Source organism: Bubalus kerabau, chromosome 20 (genome assembly GCF_029407905.1).
Source record: "Bubalus kerabau isolate K-KA32 ecotype Philippines breed swamp buffalo chromosome 20, PCC_UOA_SB_1v2, whole genome shotgun sequence".
NCBI lineage: Eukaryota > Metazoa > Chordata > Mammalia > Artiodactyla > Bovidae > Bubalus > Bubalus kerabau.
The window spans coordinates 9,377,446-9,398,295 of NC_073643.1; the positions used below are offsets into that span (position 1 = coordinate 9,377,446).

The 20,850-nt window shown below is 44.3% G+C and overlaps 1 protein-coding gene across 5 annotated transcripts in view; it reads left to right on the top strand.

Annotated features, from left to right (window-relative positions):
- FBXL2 (F-box and leucine rich repeat protein 2) overlaps positions 1-20,850 on the top strand; it is an 87,859-nt gene that overhangs the window by 55,019 nt on the left and 11,990 nt on the right. For all 5 annotated transcript variants that reach the window (XR_008706186.1, XR_008706187.1, XM_055558076.1 and 2 more), the window contains exons 6-12: positions 17,347-17,415; positions 17,515-17,610; positions 17,826-17,952; positions 18,057-18,131; positions 19,315-19,445; positions 19,976-20,036; positions 20,681-20,725. Coding sequence is in view for 3 of the 5 variants with exons in the window: in XM_055558076.1 (XP_055414051.1) it covers positions 17,347-17,415; positions 17,515-17,610; positions 17,826-17,952; positions 18,057-18,131; positions 19,315-19,445; positions 19,976-20,036; positions 20,681-20,725 (604 nt within the window). In the remaining 2 variants the exon portion in view is untranslated. The remainder of the gene's footprint in view (positions 1-17,346; positions 17,416-17,514; positions 17,611-17,825; positions 17,953-18,056; positions 18,132-19,314; positions 19,446-19,975; positions 20,037-20,680; positions 20,726-20,850) is intronic.

Sequence of the window (20,850 nt, forward strand, 5' to 3'; positions counted from 1 at the left end):
CTTAGGAATAGAATGGAGTAGATCATTTGATAAGTATATGTTTCACTTTTTAAGAAACTTCCAAAATGTTTCTCGAAAAATTGTACCATTTTACATTCCCACCAGAAGTGTATGATGCTTCCAGTTCCGCTAAGTCTTTGCCAACACTTGGTGGGTCAGTCTTTGTCATTTTAGCCACTCCTATGGATGTGGACAGTGGTATCTCATTGTGGTTTTAGTTTGCATTTCTCTAATGACTAATGCTGTTAAGTGTCTTTTTATGTGATTTTTGCTCTCCATTTATTTTCTTTGCTGAAATGTCTGTTCTAATATTTGGTTGGTTGGTTGTTTTGCCTTTTTTTTTTCCGTTAGATTGTTTATTGTCTTACCATTGAATTTTGAGCATTCTTAATATGTTCTGAATATAAATCCTTTATCAGATATGTTTTGCAAATTTTTTTCCCCAGTCTGTGGCTTACCTTTGTATTATTTTAACTGTCTTTTGAAGTTTTTCATTTTGAGCTAGGTCAGTTTATCAGTATTTTTCTTAGGAATCATGCTTTTGGTATTACATATGAGATCTTTGCCTAACTCAGGGCCTTAAAGGTTTTCTCGTATGTTTCTAGAAGTTCTGTAGTTTAGACCTGTGATCCATTTTGACTTGATTTTTTGTGTATGGTGTGAGGTATAGGTTGATACTCATTTTTTTATCTGTGACATTCAGTTCTTAGCACGATGTGTTGAAATGACCACCCATTTCCCACCAAATTGCCTCTTACAGTTTTGTTAAAAATTATTTGTCCAAATAATTACGGAACTATTTCTGTACTCTCAGTATTTTCCATTGATCGAATTGCCTATCTTTACAGCAGACGCACTGTCTTGATAACTATAGCTTGATAATGAGTCTTGAAATCAGGCTTTCTTAGTCATTGAACTTAATTATCTTTCAAACCTGTTTTAGCTGTACTAGGTTAGTGGCATTTCCATACAAATTATGGACCCATCTCGTCAATTTCTACAAAAAAGCTTGCTGGGATCCTGATTAGGATGATGGTGAATCCATAGATCAATTTGCAGAGACTTGACATCTTAGAAGTACTAAGCCTTTCAACCCATAAGCCTGGCTTATCTCTCCTTATATTTAGGTGTTTTTTAAATTTCCCTCAGTATGTTATGGAGTTTTCAGTGTACAAATTGTGCACATCTTTTGTCATATGTATCCACAAGTGTTATGAAATATTATTGTAAATGACATTTGAAATTCAAATTTTGATCATTCATTGTTGGTAAATAGAAATATAATTGATTTTTTACAATTTTTTCCATTAAAAAAAAAAATGTTGTTTACTTATTTGGCCACACTGGATCTTAGTGGAAGTGTGTGGGGCCTGTTAGTTGCCGTATGTGAACTGTTACACGTCATGCCACCATGTAGGGTCTAGTTCTCGAACTCCAGCCTCTGCACTGGGAACATGGAGTCATAGCCAGTACACCACCAGGGAAGTCCTCAAAATATGATTGATTTTTGTACATTAATCTTTTATCCTGCAACCTGAATAGACTCACATTAGTTTTAGTAGTTTTCTTTGTTGGTTACTTTGGATTTTCTTTGTAGACAGTCATGTTGCCTATAAATGAAGATAGTTTTTTTTTTTTCTTTTTTAAGGAAGATTCATTTATTTATTTATGGCTGTGCTGGGTCTTTGTTGCTGCATGCGGCTTCTCTCTAGTTGCAGTGGGGGCTCCTCCTCTTTGCAGTGCCAGGCTTCTGGCTGCAGTGGCGTCTCTTGTGGCGCGCAGGCCCTGGGGCGTGCAGGCTTCACTCCTTGCGGAGCACAGCCTCGGTAGTTGCGGCTTGCAGGCTCGGGAAGCGCTGGCTCGGTAGTTGTAGCGCCCGGACTTCTTTGCTCCGTGGCATGTGGGGTCTTCCTGGACCAGGGATGGAACCTTTGTCCCCTGCGTTGGTAGGTGAATTTGAAAATAATTTTTCTTGTTTTTCAATCTGTGCATTTTCTTTTTTTTTTTTTTTTAATTTTATTGGATTATAATTGATTTACAATATTGTGTTAGTTTCAAGTGTGTGGGAAAGTGATTCAGTTATACCTACATTCATTCATTTTCAGATTCTTTACACATATACGGTATTAAAGAATAATGAGTAGAATTCCATGTTATACAGTAATTCTTACTGGTTATCTATTTTATATATAGTAGTGTGTGTGTATGTTAATCCCAAGCTTCTAATTTATCCCTCTCTCCCACATTTCCTCTTCGGTAACCATATAACTTTGTTTTTGAAATCTGTGAGTCTTTCTGTTTTGTAAATAAGTTCATTTGTATCCTTTTTTTTTTTTTTTTAGGTAGATTCCATAAATGAGTGATGACATATGATATTTGTCTTTCTCTGTCTATCTTCACTTAGTGTGATAATCTTAAGTCCATCCATGTTGCTGAAAATGGCAGTATTTCATTCTTTTTTATGGCTGAGTAATATTTCATTATATAGATATACTACATTGTCTTTATTCCATTGTCAATGGACATTTAAGTTGCTTCCATTTCTTGTCTATGGTAAATAGCACCAAAGTAAATGTGATGAACATTGGGGTCCATGTATCTTTTCAAATTATGGTTTTCCCATACATAGAGCTGGAATAGGATTATTGAGTCACGTGGTAGTTCAATTTTTAGTTTTTTAGGGAACCTCCATACTCCATACTCATCTCCTTTAGTAGTTGTGCCAGTTTGTATTCCCACCAACAGTGTAGATTCCCTTTTCTCCATACCCTCTCCAGCATTTATTGTTTGTAGACTTTGTTTATACTGGCCATTCTGACCAGTGTGAGGTGGTACCTTGCTGTAGTTTTGATTTGCATTTCTCTGATGGTTAGTGATCCAAAGATGAAATTGCCAACATCTGTTGGATCTTAGAAAAAGCAAGAGAGTTCCAGAAAAACATCTACTTCTGCCTTATTGACTAAGGCCTTTGACTGTGTGGATAACAACAAACTGTGGAAATTTCTTCAAGAGATGGGAATACCAGAGCATCTTACCTGCCTCCTGAGAAATCTGTGTGCAGGTCAAGAAGCAACAGTTAGAACTGGACATGGAACAACGGACTGGTTGTTGGGAAAGGAGTGCGTCAAGGCTGTATGTTGTCACCCTGCTTATTTAACTTCTATGCAGAGTACATCATGTGAAATGCCAGGCTGGTTGAAGCACAAGCTAGAATCAAGATTGCCAGGAGAAATATCAATAACCTCAGATACGCAGATGACACCACCCTTAAGGCAGAAAACGAAGAAGAACTGAAGAGCCTCTTGATGAAAGTGAAAGAGGAGAGTGGAAAAGTTGGCTTGAAACTCAACATTCAGAAAACAAAGATCACGGCATCCAGTTCCATCACTTCATGGCAGATAGATGGGGAAAAAATGGAAACAGTGAGAGACTTTATTTTTGGGGGGCTCCAAAATCACTGCAGATGGTGACTGCAGCCATGAAATTAAAAGATGTTTCCTCCTTGGAAGAAAAGCTATGACCAACCTAGACAGCATATTAAAAAGTAGAGACATTACTTTGCTGACAAAGGTCTGTCTAGTCAAAGCTACAGTTTTTCCAGTGGTCATGTATGCATGTGAGAGTTGGACCATAAAGAAAGCTGAGCACCAAAGAATTGATGCTTTTGAACTGTGGTGTTGGAGAAGACTCTTGAGAGTCCCTTGGACTGCAAGGAGATCCAACCAGTTCATCCTAAAGGAAATCAGTCCTGAATATTCATTGGAAGGTCTGATGCTAAAGCTCCAATCCTTTGGCCACCTGATGCAAAGAACTGACTCATTGGAAAAGATCTTGATGTTGGGAAAGATTGAAGGCAGGAGGAGAAGGGGACGACAAAGGATGAGATGGCTGGATGGCATCACTGACTTGATGGTCATGAGTTTGAGCAAGCTCCAGGAGTTGGTGAAGGACAGGGAAGCCTGGCGTGCTGCAGTTTGTGGGGTTGTAAAGAGTCGGACACAACTGAGCAACTGAACTGACTGACTGATGGTTAGTGATGTTGAGCATCTTTTCATGTGCGTATTGGTCATCTGTATGTCTTCTGTGGAGAAATGTCTTAAGATTCTGCCCATTTTTTGATTGGATTGTTTGTTTTTTGTTGTTGAGTTATATGAGCTGTTTGTATAATTTGGAGATTAAGCCCTTGTTGGTCACATCATTTGCAAATATTTTCTCCCACTTCTTAGGTTTTCTTTTTTTTAATTTTTAAATAATGGCTTTCTTGGCAATGCCAAAATGTGGACATTTGAATCAGTTCTGTTTATCTTTGTTTTTATTTCTATTGGCTTGAGAGACTCACCTGAGAAAAACATTTAGGTCAGAAAATGTTTTGCCTGTGCTTTTGGCAAGGATTTTTATGGTGTCATGTCTTATGTTTATGTCTTTAAGCCATTTTGAGTTTATTTTTATGCATGGCAAGAGTGTGTGTTCTAACTTCATTGATTTACATGCAGCTGTCAAACTTACCCAACACCCCTGAGGAGACTTTGCCCATTTTATATTCTTGCCTCCTTTATCAAAAATTAATTGGCCAGCAGTTCAGTTCAGTCGCTCAGTTGTGTCCAACTCTTGGTGACCCCATGGATTGCACCACGCCAGGCCTCCTTGTCCATCACCAACTCCTGGAGTTGACTCAGACTCAGGTCCATCGAGTCAGTGATGCCATCCAGCCATCTCATCCTCTGTCATCCCCTTCTCCTCCTGCCTTCAATCTTTCCCAGCATCAGGGTCTTTTCCAGTGAGTCAGTTCTTTGCATCAGGTGGCCAAAGTATTGGAGCTTCAGCTTCAGCATCAGTCCTTCCAATGAATATTCAAGACTGATTTCCTTTAAGATGGACTGGTTGGATCTCCTTGCAGTCCAAGGGACTCTCAGGAGTCTTCTCCGACACCACAGTTCAAAAGCATCAATTCTTCAGCATTCAGCTTTCCTTATAGTCCAACACTCACATCCATACATGACTACTGGAAAAACTATAGCTTTAACTAGATGGACCTTTGTCAGCAAAGTAATGTCTCTGCTTTTGAATATGCTATCTAGGTTGGTAATAACTTTTTTTCCAAGGAGCAAGCATCTTTTAATTTCATGGCTGCAGTCACCATCTGCAGTGATTTTGGAGGTCAAAAAATGAAGTCTGTCACTGTTTCCACATCTATTTGCCATGAAGAGATGGGACCAGATGCCATGATCTTAGTTTTCTGAATGTTGAGCTTTAAGCCAGGTTTTTCACTCTGCTCTCACTTTTCATCAAGAGGCTCTTTAGTTCCTCTTCGCTTTCTGCCATAAGGGTGGTGTCATCTGCACATCTGAGGTTATTGATATTTCTCCCAGCAGTTTTGATGCCAGCTTGTGCTTCATCCAGTCCAGCATTTCTCATGATGTACTCTGCACATAAGGTAAATAAGCAGGGTGACAATGTACAGCCTTGACGTACTCGTTTCCCAATTTGGAACCAGTCTATTGTTCCATGTCCAGTTCTAACTGTTGCTTCTTGACCTGCACACAGATTTCTCAGGAGGCAGGTCAGGTGGTCTGGTATTCCCATCTCTTGAAGTAATGTCCACGGTTTGCTGTGATCCGCACAGTCAAAGGCTTTGGCATAGTCAGAGAAGCAGGAGGAGATGTTGGCCACAGGTGTGTGGGTTACTGCTGTGCGCTCTGTTCCATTGATCCGTATGCCTGTTTCTGTACCAGTACCACGGTGTCTTCATTAGTGTGGCTTTGTAGTATTGTCCGAAATCTGGAAGAGTTATGCTTCCTACTTTGATTTTATAGCTCTGCTTTGGCAATTCTGGTTCTTTTATTCTTCCATATAAAATTTCAGATTATTCTAGGTCTGTGAAAAATGTCATGGGTCATTTGATAGTGATTGCATTAAATCTGTAGATTGCTTTGGGTTGTATGGCCATTTTAACAATATTCTTCCAATCCAAGAACATGAGATGGCTTCCATTTCTCAAGGGTCTTCTGCAGCACTGCAGTTTGAAAGCATCAGTTCTTTGGCACTCAGCCTTCTTTATGGACCAACTCTAAATCTATAGAGTTTTCTATATATAATATCCTGTCATCTGCATAAAGTATTTTACCTCTTCCTTTCCAAATTGGAAACTTTAATTTCTCGCTCTTGTCTGATTGCTGAGGCTAGGACTTCCATTAATATGTTGAATAGAAGTGGTGAGAATGGATATCCTTGTCTTGTTTCAGATTTTAGCAGGAAGGCTTTCAACGTTTCTACTGTGGAGTATTATATTGGCTGTTGGTTTGTCATAAATAGCTTTTATTATATTGAGATTCATTTCCTGTATACCTACTTTGGTGAGAATTTTATCATGAATGGATGTTGAATTTTGGCAAATGCTTGTTCCTCATGAGATGATCATGTGGTTTTTTATTTTTCTTTTGTTAGTGATGTGTATTACATTGATTGATTCGTGTGTATGTTGAGCCATCCTTAGGAACTTGGGATGAATCCCACTTGGTCATGGTGTATGGTTTTTTTTTTTAATATGTTGAATTGGTTTGCTAATATTTTGTTGAGGATTTTTACATCTGTATTCATCAACAGTCTTTTCCTGTAATTTTCTTTTATGGTGGTATCTTTGGTTTTGGTATCAGGGTGATGGGCTTGCCTTGGTAGCTTAGCAGTAAAGAATCTGCCCTCAATGTAAGAGATGGGGGTTCGATCCCTGGCTTGGGAAGATCCCCTGGAGAAGAAAATGACAACTCACTCCAGTATTCTTGCCTGGGAAATCCCATGGACGGAGAAGCCCAGCAGGCTGCAGTCCATGGGATCACACAGAGTCAGGCACCTTTATCCACTAAACAAGAGTCAGGGTGATGGTGGCTTCAGAGCATGTCTTTGGAGTTCCCTCCTCCTAAATCTTTTGGAACAATTTAAGAAGAAATGTTGTGTAAGTTCTTTCTGTGTTTGGTAGAATTTGCCTGTGAAGCCATCTGATCTTCCCCTTTTCTTTGTAGGGAGTTTTAAAATTACAGATTCTATTTCACGCCTAGTGATGAGTCTGTTCAAATGATTTCTTTTTGATTCTGTTTTGGTGTGCTGTAAGTTTCTAGAAAGTAGTCCATTTCTTCTTGGTTTTATTGATTTTTTTTTCTGCTGTTTTTTAAATCTCTACTTTATTTCCTCCCTGATCTTTATTATTTCTGTCCTCCTGAAGTTAGGTTTTTTTGTTCTTCTTTTTCTAATTCTTTTAGGTGATCAGTTAGGTTGTTTATTAGAGATTTTTCATCTTTTGAGGAATGCCTGTATCACTATGAACTTTGCTCTAAGAACTGCTTTTGCTACATCTCATAAAGTTTTGTATGGTTGTGTTTTCATTGTCATTTGGTCTCAAGGTGTTTTTAATTTCCCTTTTGGTTTCCTCATTGATCCATTGGTTTTTTAGTAGAGCATTGTTTAGTCTCCATGTAATGGTTGGGTTTTTTAACAATTTCTTTTCTTGTGGTTGATTTCTTTTCCTTTTTTTTTTTAGGTTAATTTGTGCTTTTATTTGCCAGTATAATTTAACTACAGTGGCCTGCAAACATTTTTGGTCTAAAAAAATACATTTTACATCAGTCCAACAAAAACACAAATGTATAACATGTATACGTATGTAAAAGTGAAATAAAAATTTTGCCACAAATGTCTACCCTGAGTATTAATTCTTTTTGAGACTTTTTTTTTTTTAAGCAGTTTTAGGTTTAGAACAAAATTGGCAGAAAGGAACAGAAATTCCCCATATACCCTTGACCCTCACTTGCATAACCATTATTAACAGGGTGGTACTTTTTTTTTCTTTTTAAACCAAGAATGAACTGTATTGAGCCATCATACCCACCAGAGTGCACCATTCTCCTTCGGGTTCGCTTTAATGAAGTGAATAGTGTTGGGTGTTCTATTTTAGACAGAAGTATGATGACGGACATCCATCCTTATAATGTCATTCAAAGTATTTTCACTGCTCATAAAAACTTAAACACTCTGTGTGTTTATCTGTTCTCTCTCCCAAACTCCTGGCAGCCATTGATCTTTTTATTGTCTCCATAGTTTTGCCATTTACAGAATGGCATGCAGTTGAAATCTATTTTTACGTTTTTCTTTCTCCTTGAAAAGAGAGGTTCAAAACCTTTATGTCTGCAAGACTACTCTTGGTTTTACTGATTTTTTTTCTGTTGTTTTTTTAAATTTCTACTTTATTTCCTCCCTGATCTTTATTATTTCTGTCCTGCTGACCTTAGGTTTTTTTGTTCTTCTTTTTCTATTTCTTTTAGGTGGTAGGTGAGGTTGCCTATTAGAGATTTTTAATCTTTTGAGGAATGCCTGTTTCACTATGAACCTTCCTCTAAGAACTGTTTTTGCTACATCTCACAGATTTTTGTTTGGTCCATCCCCGCCCATGCACGGACTGGACAGACTCTAGGTGCGAACTCCCCCACTGAACACTGCAGCTTTTCTTGTAACACTGAGCCCTGAGGCAGCGGTCCTGCCAGCAGCCACATGCAGGTGCGGGGATGTGTGCTGGCTGTTTGCTTGTAGGAAGGTCGCAGGCTTTGTGCCCTTTGTCGCAGTGAAACCTGTGGGCGATTCACAGTTTTGTGCCGTTGTGGTCAGAGAAGATGCTTGGCGTGATTTCCATACTCTCAAATGCGTTGAGGTCAGGTTTGTGCCCTGGTATGTGGTCAGTCCCAGAGAATGTCTCATGTGCACCTGAAAAGAATGTGTACTCTGTGTTTTTTGTTAGTTTTTGGATATAATATCCTGAAAATATCAATTAAATCTATCTGTTCTATTGTGTCATTTAGGTTCTCTGTTGCCTTATTGATTTTCTGTCTAGAAGATCTGTCCCTTGATGTCAGTGGGGTTTTGAAGTCTCCTACTATTATAGTATCCCATCAGTTTCCCCCTTTATGTCCATTAATACTAGTTTTATGTACTTGGGTGCTCCTATATTAGATGTATATATGTTGACCAGTGTAAAATCCTCTTCTTGTATTGATCTCTTTATCATTATTTTGTGTCCTTCTCTTTTGCTTTACAGTCTATTTTGTTTGATATAAATGGTGTAACTCCAGCTTTTTTGTTACTTCCATTTGCATGAATATCTTTTTCCATCCCTCCACTTTCAATCTGTGTGTATCCTTTGCCCTAAGGTGGGTCTCTTGTTGGCAGCAGATTGTAGGCTTTTTTTTTTTAAATCCAGTCTGCCACTTGATGGGTTTTGATTGGAGTATTCAGTCCATTGACATTTAAGGTAATTATTGATACATATGTATTCATTGCCAAATTAAGCCTTGTTTTCCAGTTTGTTCTTTGTTTTTCCTTGGTTTTACTCTTCTTTCTGTGGTGTGATGTTTTCCTTGTTTTTTATGCTTGTGTTCTCTTCTTTTTGGTTTTTGTGGCTTTATTGTAAGTTTTTGACTCATGGGTGCCTGGTTTTTGAAGTATGTTAATGCCTTCTTATATCTGCTTTCTGTAGACTGATAGTCACATAGGCCCAAACACATTCCAAAAAAAAAAAAAACGGAGTCTGCATTTTCTTACTCTCCTTGCCCGTATTTTATGATTTTGGTGTCCTGTTTTACATCTTCATGTTTATCCTTTTGCTGTTCCTTGTATTTATTGTTGGTTTCACAGTTTTTTTTTTTTCTTTTTGATCTGTGTGTTGGCTAGTTTAAGTAATTTACTTTCTGATTATGATTTCCTCCTTTCTATATCTTCTTCCTTCTTTTCTATTTAAAGAAAATCTTTCAATATTTTTTCCTTCTATTCTAAATGATAATCATGGTGGGTAGCTAGAGTATTCTGGGTTGCAGTATTCTGGGTTTCCCTTTTGAGACTGGGAATATATTTTGCCCTTCCCTTCTGGCCAGCGGTGTTTCTGTGGTGAAATCAGCCCATAGCGTTATGGGGGTTCCCTTGTAATGAACTTTTTCTCTTTGCTTCTTTAGAATCCCCTTTTGTCTTTAGCTTTTGCCATTTTTATTATAATATGTCATGGTATGGGTCTGTTTGAGACCTCCGTGCTTCCTATATCTGGATATATATTTCCTTCTTTAGGTTTGGGTAGTTTTCAGCCCTAATTCTTCAATATATTTTCAGTCCCCTTTTGTCTTTCTTCCCCTTCTGTAATCCCTGTTAGGTATATTGGCATGCTTCAGGCTCTTCCATAGGTCTCTTATATTCCTTTTTTTTTTCATTTGCTCTCTGATGTGTTGATTGGCTAATTTCCATAATTCTTTCTTCCAGATCACTTATTCTTTCTTCTGCTTTATTCATTCTGCTCTTCATTGCCTTTAGCTCAGCTGTCGTCTCACCAATAAATGTTTCTTGGCTCCTTCTAGTTTCTAGTTCCTTTTTACAGTAATCTGCATTTCTGTTGGTAGCCTTTCTCAGTCCCTTCAGCATTTTCATTACCTCCTTTGTGGCCTTGGTGTCTCTCCGACTGAAGAGGTCCGCTTCATTGTTCCTTCAGGGGAATTCTCTTGGCCTTTTAACTGGGAGTGGCTCCTCCGCTTCTTCATTTTGCTTGTATTTCTCTTTTTCTGTGAGTTTAGGAGAAACAGTTATCAACTGTGGTCTTGAAGGGCTATTTCTGTGTGGGCGTGCTCCTGCCTAGCTTGTACGGGTTTAATGTTTTTTGGCGTGAGGGCTGTTTTTAGTTTGGATGCTTGCGGTCTTCCTCTGTGTGTGCTGGCTGTTAGCCCTGGAGAGGGGGTGTGCAGGAACACGGGCGTGCATTTGCCCAGAAGGCAGGGGAAAGCGGCTGGCTCCTGGTTGCGGGACCCTAGGTGGCGGTTGCATGTGCTCCCAGGAAGTCGGGGTGGGAGTTGGTGCCTGGTCGTGGGACCCTCTGCAGCAGCAGGGGTCTGTTCCCACCTCTGGCAGCAGGGCGGCTCACACCCATCCCTAGAACTCGTGTTGCCGGTGCCCTGCTGCCTGAGAGCTCCTGCAGAGGATGCTCCTCAGGCGGCCCACCCCTCTCCTCCTGTGCCCCCAGAAATGGTGCCCTGCCTCTCTGGAGGGCCCAGGCCTCCCCCCATGCTCCCCCGACTGTGGCTTACCACACCCAGCCAACCCCAGTCCTCCCCAGGCCTGCCCTCTGACGCCCGGGCCAAAGCACCCACCCCCTCCCGCCCCAGCAGGAGCGGCTCAGGCTGGAGGGAGCCAAGCGCACTGGCCTTCTCTGCTTTGGCCTCTGCAAACCGGTTCCTGCATTCTCCTCCAAGGCTCCCTGCCTGTCTCAGCTGATCTCCCCACTGGGAGGAGACTTCCCAGTGTGTGGAGACCTTCCCTCTTTCACAGCTCCGTCCCAGGGCGCAGGTTCTGTCTAGACCCCTTTGTCTCCGTCTCTCTTGTGTGTGTGTGCTGCCCAGTTGTGTGGAGATTTTCTCGCCTCTTTGGAGGTCAGAGGTCTTCGGCCAGTATCCAGTAGATGTCCGGTGAGATTGCTCCACATGCAGATGTGTTTTTGATGCATGTGTGGGAGAAGGTGAGCTCCACGTCCTGTCTCTCCGCCGTCTTGATCCCATCACCCATAATTTCTTAAAATACATTCTCAGCCCCTTCCCTTTTCTCCTCTGGAGTACCAGGTGTGTAGATTGGCGTGCTTTATCGTCATTCATAAACCTCACGTGTTGCTTTCAGTTTCTTTTCGTTGGTCTTTCTGTCCGCTGTTCTGGCTGGGTGATTTCACTTCTGTCTTCCAGATCACTTATTCATTTTTCACTTTAGTGTGCCATCCATTGTTTCTACATTGGTTTTGGTCTGCTTTTGAATGGTTCGTCTTTATAGTTTCTAGTTCCTCGTTACAGTGACCTTGCATTTCTCTCAATAATCTTTCTGAATTCCTGTGTCATTTTTATTACCTCCTTTTTGAACTTGGAATCTAGTGGATACTCTGTCAGGAGCTGCCTCTTGTTTTTTATTTGTATTTCCTTTTGCTTGTCCTCAGTCTGCGTTGCTGCACGTAGGCTTTCTCTAGCTGTGGGGAGCAGCGGCTCCTCCGGTTGCAGCGTTCAGGGGCTTGTGGCAGGGGCTCCTCTTGTTCCAGCGTGCGGGCTTCAGTAGTTGGTGGCGCCTGCGCTCAGTAGCTTGGCATACAGGCTCAGTTGCATGTGGAGTCTTCGTGGACCAGGGATCGAATCCCTGTCCCCTGCTTTGACGGGTAGATTCTTAACCACTGACCTCCCAGTACCAGAGAAGTTCGATGTCTCTTGTTTAATTGGTAGTAGTTTGCTTTTTTATTTTATTTAACTTTCTCTGTCTCTGTGAATTTAGGAGAAATAACTGTCCACTGTGGCTCTGAAGGGCGGTTTTTCTGTGGGAGCATCTGTGTAGACTGTCAGGCCCAGAGGTTTTTGGCGTGAGGGCTGCTTCTGGTATGGATGCCAGCCACCTCTTTGCTCCGAGTGTGCTGTCTGCTGTCTCCTTGCTAGAGGGAGGTGATGGTGTGCGTAGCGTCTGGAGCCTGCGCTCCACGTGCAGTGGGACTTGCTCTTCGCTCCGTCATTGTCTCTGTCGAGGGCAGGGCCTGCTCCCCAGTGGTGGAGGTGGAGGCTCTGAGGGTCTGGTTCCATCAGGCTCCGTTGTTCTGAGTGTGTGTCCTGCACCAAAGGAGCTGATCGCGGAAGCAGGCGGGGCTTGCGGTCACAGCAGCCCTGTGTGCACCTGTGTAGGCATCGGTGATTCCGCTCTGAGGCAGCCCGGGGTCACACAGCTTTCTCTGTTGTGTTTGTCCCAGATCCAGTGCAAGGCTGGGGTGTGGGGTAGGCTGGGGCTCGGGACTGGGGCATCGTGGCTGCAGGAGTTGAGGTATCTGGGCTGCCCCCTAAGATCTGGGCTGCCTCTCTGGCAGTCTTCTCCCAGGACCTGTCCCAGAGGTAAGCTGTGGTGTGGAGCCGGTGGAGACAGAATGCTCTAGAAAATGCTTGCTGTGAACCGCTGCCCAGGGCCTGTCTCCTGGGGTCAGCACTTGGGTGCTGCTCTGAGAGCTCCCCAGCTAGACCCGCGCCCGCTGTGAATGCTGACCGTGGGTTCCGTGACTCCGCCTGGATCCCACTCTGGGTGTGTGTGTGACTAGCCCGACCCAGTCTGTAGCTAGACCCGCGTCTCCACCGGGCTGTGCAGTGGGCAGGGCTGGGGTGTTCGTCCCTTCAGACTGGGAAGTGCCTGAGGCAGCAGCCACTGTGTGAGGCCCTCTGCCCTGATGGTTGGCACGCTCCTCACGGGTACAGCCTGGGCTTCTCCAGCCTCTGTCTCCCTCTGGGATTCCCCGCAGGCAGGTGGGCTTGTCTCCTGGGGCAGGACCCCAGGCTTGGGTTGCTGATTGAGAGTCAGCTTGCTCCCTCCCCGGGGCAAGGGGTCCAACCGCGCGGACTTTCTCGTCCTCACAGGTCCCAAACCTGGTCTTCCCACCTGCCTTTTTTGTGCTTCCCAGTTATGTGGATACTTTTCTTGTAGCTTTCGTTGTGTGGTTCAGTTTCCTGTGAGTTATTCCTCACGTAGATGCATTTTTGGTGTGTTCATGGGGGGGTGAGCGCCATGTCCTCCTCCTCCGCCGTCTTGACCCCCTTTTCTTATGTTGGTTGGTTTTCGAATGTTAAACCAGCCTTCCACCCTTCAGAGAGGCCCTTGTTGAGTTGTCCTGTACTGCATTTTTACACGTTGTTGTATCCTATTTGCTGAAATTTTGTTAAATTTTTTCTTATATTTGTGAAGGATGTTGTTCTGTGGTTTTCTTGTGATGTTTTTGTCTGGTTTAATTATCAGGTTGTGATCATTATAATTTTAATTATAGCCTTACAGAATGAATTAAAATGTGTTTTCTCCTCTCCATCTTTCTTGAAAAGTTTATGCAGAATTTGTGTTGTTTTACCTTACTTGGTTTGGTAGAATTCACCATTGAGGCCTGCTGTGCCTGCTTGTTTTTTATGGAAGGGTTTTAACTATAAATTCTATTTCTTTAATATATATAGAACTTTTCCAGTTTTTTAATTCCTTCTTGAGTTAGTTTTGGTATAGTTTTTGCCTTTCAAAGATTTTGTCCATTTCGCCTAAGTGCTTGAAGTTTTTGCAAAAAGTTGTGAATAATACCCTCTTGCTATCATGTTAATATCTAAAATCTGTAGTGATAGCTCTTTGCTCCTGATTTCGGTAATTTGCCTTTTTTTTTTTTTTTTTAACTATATGAAAGTAATTGCTATGTCTAATAAAAATCACAATGATTTTCAGTGCCTATTGCAATATATATATATATATATTCTTTGAATTTTTATTAACATTAATACCAATTTTTAAAGAGTAAAGATGCGTAAATTTCTCTGATAGTTGTAATATTTGTCTTTTTATTCCTGGTCAGCCTAGCTGTGCTGTGTGTGCGTAGTCATGTCCAACTCTTTGTGACCCCATGGACCTCATAGACTCTTGGCAAGCCCACCCACCGAGCTCCTCTGTCCATGGTGATCTCCAGGCAAGAATACTGGAGTGGGTAGCTGTTCCCTTCTCCAGGATTTGTAGGATTTGTAAGTTTATAACTTTCATGAAACTTTTGGCCATTACTCTTTCTGATTGTCCTGCCCGACACAGGCTCTTGTTCTTTAGGGACTCTAGCCGCATGTTCATTAGGTTGCTTGAAGCTGTCCCATGGTTCTTTCATGCTCTGTTTTATTTCTCTTTTCTTTCCATATTTCTTTTTAGATACTTTCTGTTGCTATGTGCTTTAAATTCACTAATCTTTTCTTCCACAGTGTCTCAGTTCAGTTCAGTTCAGTTCAGACCCCATGAATTGCAGCACGCCAGGCCTCCCTGTCCGTCACCAACTCCCGGAGTTCACTCAGACTCAGAGTCAGTGATGCCATCCAGCCATCTCATCCTCTGTCGTCCCCTTCTCCTCCTGCCCCCAATCCCTCCCAGCATCAGAGTCTTTTCCAATGAGTCAACTCTTCGTATGAGGTGGCCAAAGTACTGGAGTTTCAGCTTCAGCATCATTCCTTCCAAAGAAATCCCAGGGCTCATCTCCTTCAGAATGGACTGGTTGGATCTCCTTGCAGTCCAAGGGACTCTCAAGAGTCTTCTCCAACACCACAGTTCAAAGGCATCAATTCTTCGGCGCTCAGCTTTCTTTGCAGTCCAACTCTCACATCCATACATGACCACTGGAAAAACCATAGCCTTGACTTGATGGACCTTTGTTGGCAAAGTAATGTCTCTGCTTTTGAATATGCTATGTAGGTTGGTCATAACTTCCCTTCCAAGGAGTAAGCGTCTTTTAATTTCATGGCTGCAGTCACCATCTGCAGTGATTTTGGAGCCCAGAAAAATAAAGTCTGACACTGTTTCCACTGTTTCCCCATCTATTTCCCATTAAGTGATGGGACCAGATGCCATGATCTTCGTTTTCTGAACGTTGAGTTTTAAGCCAACTTTTTCACTCTACTCTTTCAGTCTCAATCTACTATTATCCCATTTGTACATTTTCATCTCAGTCATGGTGGTTTTCCTATTTAAAAGTTTAATTTGTATCTTTATGTCTTTCATGTCTCTGTGTAACATGCTGAATAGACATGAGATGTTTAATTAATATCTTCACTCCAGCTTCATAGAAGTGTATTCTACAGAACACAGTCATGGTAACTTTTCCTGCCTTTGTCCGCTATTTCTGGGCTTCCCAGGTGGTGCACTGTAGTGGTAAAGAAGCTGCCTGCCAGGGCAGGAAGTGTGAAAGACACGCAAGTTTGATCCCTGGGGTGGGAAGGTCCTCTGGAGGATCTAAGTATTCTTCAGTATTCTTGCCCATGCGGTTGTATGAGCAGGACGCAGCTTAGCACAGCACCCCTCTCTGTGTCTAGCATCTGTGTCAGTTCTGGATGGCCTTACTAGATTGAATTTTCTCTTCATTATGGATATATTTTCCTTCTTATTTGAATGGATGGTAATTTTTTGTTCAATGCTAGACATTGTGAATATTATTTAGGGTACAGAGTATTTTTGTATTCTGATAAATATACTTGAGTTTTGTTCTGAGACGTAGCTGAGTTACTTGGACATAGTTCCTTTGAACTAGGAGATCTTTTTTTTGTTTGTTTTTAATAGGTTGGACCGAAGCAGTGGTTAGCCTAGGGACGGTTGTACTGCTCTTCTGAAGCAAGATGCTTCTCAGTACTCTGCGCAGTACCCCACGCATGATGGCATTTTCACTCTTGTCCCGTGGGCATGGGTACTCTTACTCAGCCTGGGTGAGCTCTGGCTTTGTCCCCTTAATGCTTCTCGTTGAGTCCTTCCCTGGTTTTGGGTGATTTGTACACGCTGCTGACTAGAACTCTGCTGAATTCTTGAGGGAACCCTTTGCAGATCTCTGGAGTCCTCCCCATTCTCATACTCTTCTCTGATCACTCTGACAGCCATGGTCAGACATTTGACTCCATACAGTCAGATCAGGGAGTCCACTAGGCTCCAGCTGGGTTCCCTTTCCCTACACCACCGCAGAGCAGAAAGAGCAGGTAAGATTGATGCATGGTTTGAGGCCAGGTTTTGGAGACCTTTGGGTACTACATGGAAGCATCAGGACTCAAGCCTGTAAGATACACCGAAGCCATACTTCAAGGAAATGCAGATGACCTAAGCAAGTCCTTGCTGTATATGTTAAGGAGTAAGTGGCGAGTTAGGGGTGTTGCTTCTGGCCATGCTGCCAAGCCCCAAATCATTGAGGGCATCGCCCTTCATGACTCGGTGTCCTCACCAGTAAAGGATGGGCCTTGATACTGATCGATTGCTGGCCCTGTCAGTGGCCAGAGATGGTTCCTCCGGAAGGGCCCGTGAAGGGCCAGCACAGCACAGCACAGGAGGGACTCGACCCCTTCCGTTGCTGCCGCCTGATTTCTCTGTAGATGAGAGCTGGGAGCCCGACCTCTGCTCTCAGACAGCTGCCAGAGACTGAGTGAAGGAGCGTTTCAGCTGATACGCAGTCTGTCTAGGGCTTTGCTTCTCCAAGTGGCGTCCCCAGAGCAGCAGCACAGGCATTACTTGGGAACTTCTTGGAAATGGCAGACCCCCGAGCAGTCTGCCTCGCTCCACCAGCAGACTTCCGCGACGACAGGAACTCAGCTGTTTCCTGTGATCGTCAGAATTCCAAGGACACTGGTAGCTGCGGTCAATAGTTACATATTATAGACTTAGAAACTTAAGAGAGTAGATCCACCATAAATTAAGCTTTTGAAGAGCGTTGTTCTCAATGTGAGTGGTTCCACATGCCCTCTGGTGGCTGCCTCACAACTTGCAGGGAGTTTTAGAAATGTTTTCTCATTTTAGGACCTTTGCACAGAACTGCCGAAACATTGAACATTTAAACCTCAATGGGTGCACAAAGATCACTGACAGGTAAGGACCAGAAGTCACTTTGGTGACTGATAGGCCCTGGGAGAGTGAGGGGAGGGAAAGGTGGTTGAAAATACCTTTAGCCCGCCTGTCCTTTTTCAGCACGTGTTACAGCCTTAGCCGATTCTGTTCCAAGCTGAAACATCTGGATCTGACCTCCTGCGTGTCCATTACAAACAGCTCCTTAAAGGGGATCAGGTAAGAGTGCCTGTCAGTGGCGGTTATGAGCAATACCCAAGGCTCGAGCATCCTGGTGTTTGAAACCTTCCTTCGGTCCCCCTGCGGCAGGAAGTGGGCGGCTCAGGTCGGGAGGTCTCTCCCGGGAACTGGTTTGTGGGTCTCTGAGCTCAGAGATGTGCCTGCGCTCTCCGTGGGATGGACTGCACAGGCGCGGCTGTTTCCTGATCTCCCAGCGAGGGCTGCCGGCACCTGGAGTACCTCAACCTGTCGTGGTGCGACCAGATCACCAAGGACGGCGTCGAGGCGCTGGTGCGCGGCTGCCGCGGCCTAAGGGCCCTGCTGCTGAGGGGCTGTACGCAGGTACCCGTCCGCACGCCAGGCTTGTCTGCGCGCGCGTCACTGGGGAGCCGGGGCCCCCTGTCCCCCAGCTGGCTCCACCTCTTCTGTGTTCTCCGCTCTTGCAGCTAGAAGATGAAGCTCTGAAGCACATTCAGAATTACTGCCATGAGCTCGTGAGCCTCAACCTGCAGTCCTGCTCCGTGAGTAGCGTGCCTTTCCCTCGAGCTTCCTCCAGGGCAGGTTTGGGGGTTGAGGGGTCGCCACTCCCTTAGCTCACATCCCAAGTCCTTCTGTGACCCACCGCTTCCCACAGATGAAAGAACAGGAATCTAAACAGAAAGGCCAATGCAGAGCCACGAACATTTCCCCTAAAAATAGCAGAGATGAGAGTCTTGATTTATTTGAAGGTATCAAGGATGCTATGAACTAGTCACTAACCTGAGCAGTTCCTGGGGAGGTCTCAGTGTTATATCTTTGCTTATAAACTGGGAGTGATGGCACCTCTCATGGTGCCTCAGTGGATAAAAGGAAATAACAGGTATGAAGAATAAAGGGTGAGGTGTGATTTGCATCAGTGCATGATCAGCCTGTGAAAGATGATTGGTTTTTTCACTGTTGTTGATAATTGAGCATTGAGGAAGATGCTTGCTGCAGCCAGCTGGGTTTCTCAAGGAGAATGTCATTTTTGAGAAAATTAAATGAAATCCCTTGTATTTGGCATTTAGTGAGTGAATCATAAATCTTATAAGTCCCTAATGATGAGAGATAAACCAGAAACTATCTTACGAGGAAATACTGACCTCATGAGACAGCGCCATTCAGAAACAGGAGCTGGAATTGCATGTAGGGTAGCACTGGCAGGGGGCTTGAAGTCTGACATAAGCGCACATGTTTATAGTTACATAAATTAGTGTATTTAAATAAAGATATTAAATTTTTATAGCTAAATTCATAGAATTTAAGCCATTTATCAATAATTTAGTGATTTACTAAACCACTTCAGGAAATATTATAAATATACACATATATGATTTATACAATAGGTATCTTTTAATTAGCAATAATCTGTAGAAATCCAACCAAAAATTAATGTCACTTAACCAGGCAAATCTCATGAGCTGTTTGTTAAATCTGATTTTTAACACAAGTTTATGAATTTTTCCTGGAAAAAGACTCTGAGTAGGAAGTGGAATTTAAAAATTTTACTGTTTGTAATGCCTGAATATTTTAAAGCTGTGCAGAGGGAACCTGTCTTCCCCGTACTTAACCTTGTTTCGGTTACACTGTCAGGATGAACATTAGGTTGCGGGTAACCCCGGGCAGTCGGCGGGCGGGAGGCTCCGCGTGGCGCCCCGGCCTCTGACCATGCGCTTGGCTCCGCAGCGCGTCACGGACGACGGCGTGGTGCAGCTGTGCCGGGGCTGCCCGCGGCTGCAGGCGCTCTGCCTGTCCGGCTGCGGCAGCCTCACCGACGCCTCCCTGACAGCCCTGGCCTTGAACTGCCCCAGACTCCAGTGAGTGCACCCTGAGGGCCTGGGGCCGAGCAGGGGGCGGGCGGGGGGCTTCTCGCAGCCGGTGGAATAGGAGGCCGTGGAGGCAGCGGTTGAGTCGGTGGCTTCTGTCAGATGAGCTGGGACGGGACGGAGCGTGCACCGGCTCCTTTGGGGCTGTGTGGGGGGCATTACTCTGTCCATCCCCAGGGCACCTGAGTCTGCATTTCCTGATGGGCATCACTCAGGTGCCCACCCGTTTGGCCTCGTCCTGCCATTACTTTGACATGTGAGTGATCTGTGAGCAGAGGGACAGTGAAAATACATTTTAATTGTTTACAAGTCAATACATACTGGAATAATATTGAAAAACAAGAGCAGTCGTGTGCTGGTATTGTGGGAAGATCCCTGTATTTACTGCCCTGTTTGGGGTGGGACTCCCTAAGCCTCAGTTCTGTGTCAAAGAGTGGAGTAAACTCAGCACTGTAAAGCAGGCTCTCCTTTCGTGTGGTTAACCCGCTGCTCCTTTGTTTCCCCTGCACTCTGCACCGCAGGATCTTGGAGGCCGCCCGATGTTCCCATCTGACTGATGCGGGCTTTACGCTTCTAGCTCGGGTAAGACAGGTGTTACCAAAACAACCAGCCTCTCAGCCACCTCCCTCCAGAGAGACTCGGAGTGTGCAAAAAATGTCCTTCAGCAATGACAGGCCCCAAGTAGAATAGAGTCCTGGTGGGCCTGTGGGGTGCATTCTGTATTTTCTCCCTCAGGCCCGGGAGCTGGGGGGTCCTATACCAGGAGTGGGGGCCTGGCCCTCAGTCTCACTTTGTCAGGCGGGGCCACAGTGGGAGCAGCCTCCTCCCTGTGGGAGAGCCCTTCCTCACAGACCCCGACTCTCGTCTCAGCAGCGTCCCTCGGCTGTGCCGGGCTCTGCCTCTGCACCCCTCTCCACACCCCCCTGCCGCCCAGAGCCGCTGTCTTCCTGGGGCTGCTGTGACTCGGCCTCCTATCGCATCCCCCACCAGCCACCCAGTGGTGAGCGCCCCACCCCATATCCTCCCAGAAACCCCTCGGTGGCTAAAATCGACACGCTGGGACCTGCGAGCCCCCGGGAAGGTGTAGACGAGAGAAGGACACGTGGCCGCCCCCAGTGCCCACTTCCATGTGACTGTGATTCCAGGGGCGCCTGCTCAGATGCGCTGGCTCCCTGGGTCACTGTGGGAGCAGGGGATGTCTCATGGGTTCTCATGAACTCTTGCAGAATTGCCACGACCTGGAGAAAATGGATCTTGAAGAATGCATCCTGGTGAGTGCACCCCTGACAGCCCTGCAGGGCGCCCTGCAGCCACAGACAGGTGTAACCGGAGGTGCTGGCACGCTCTGGTCTGGAGCCTCCTTGGCCCACACGGGTGTCAGGGCGATGCGTACACT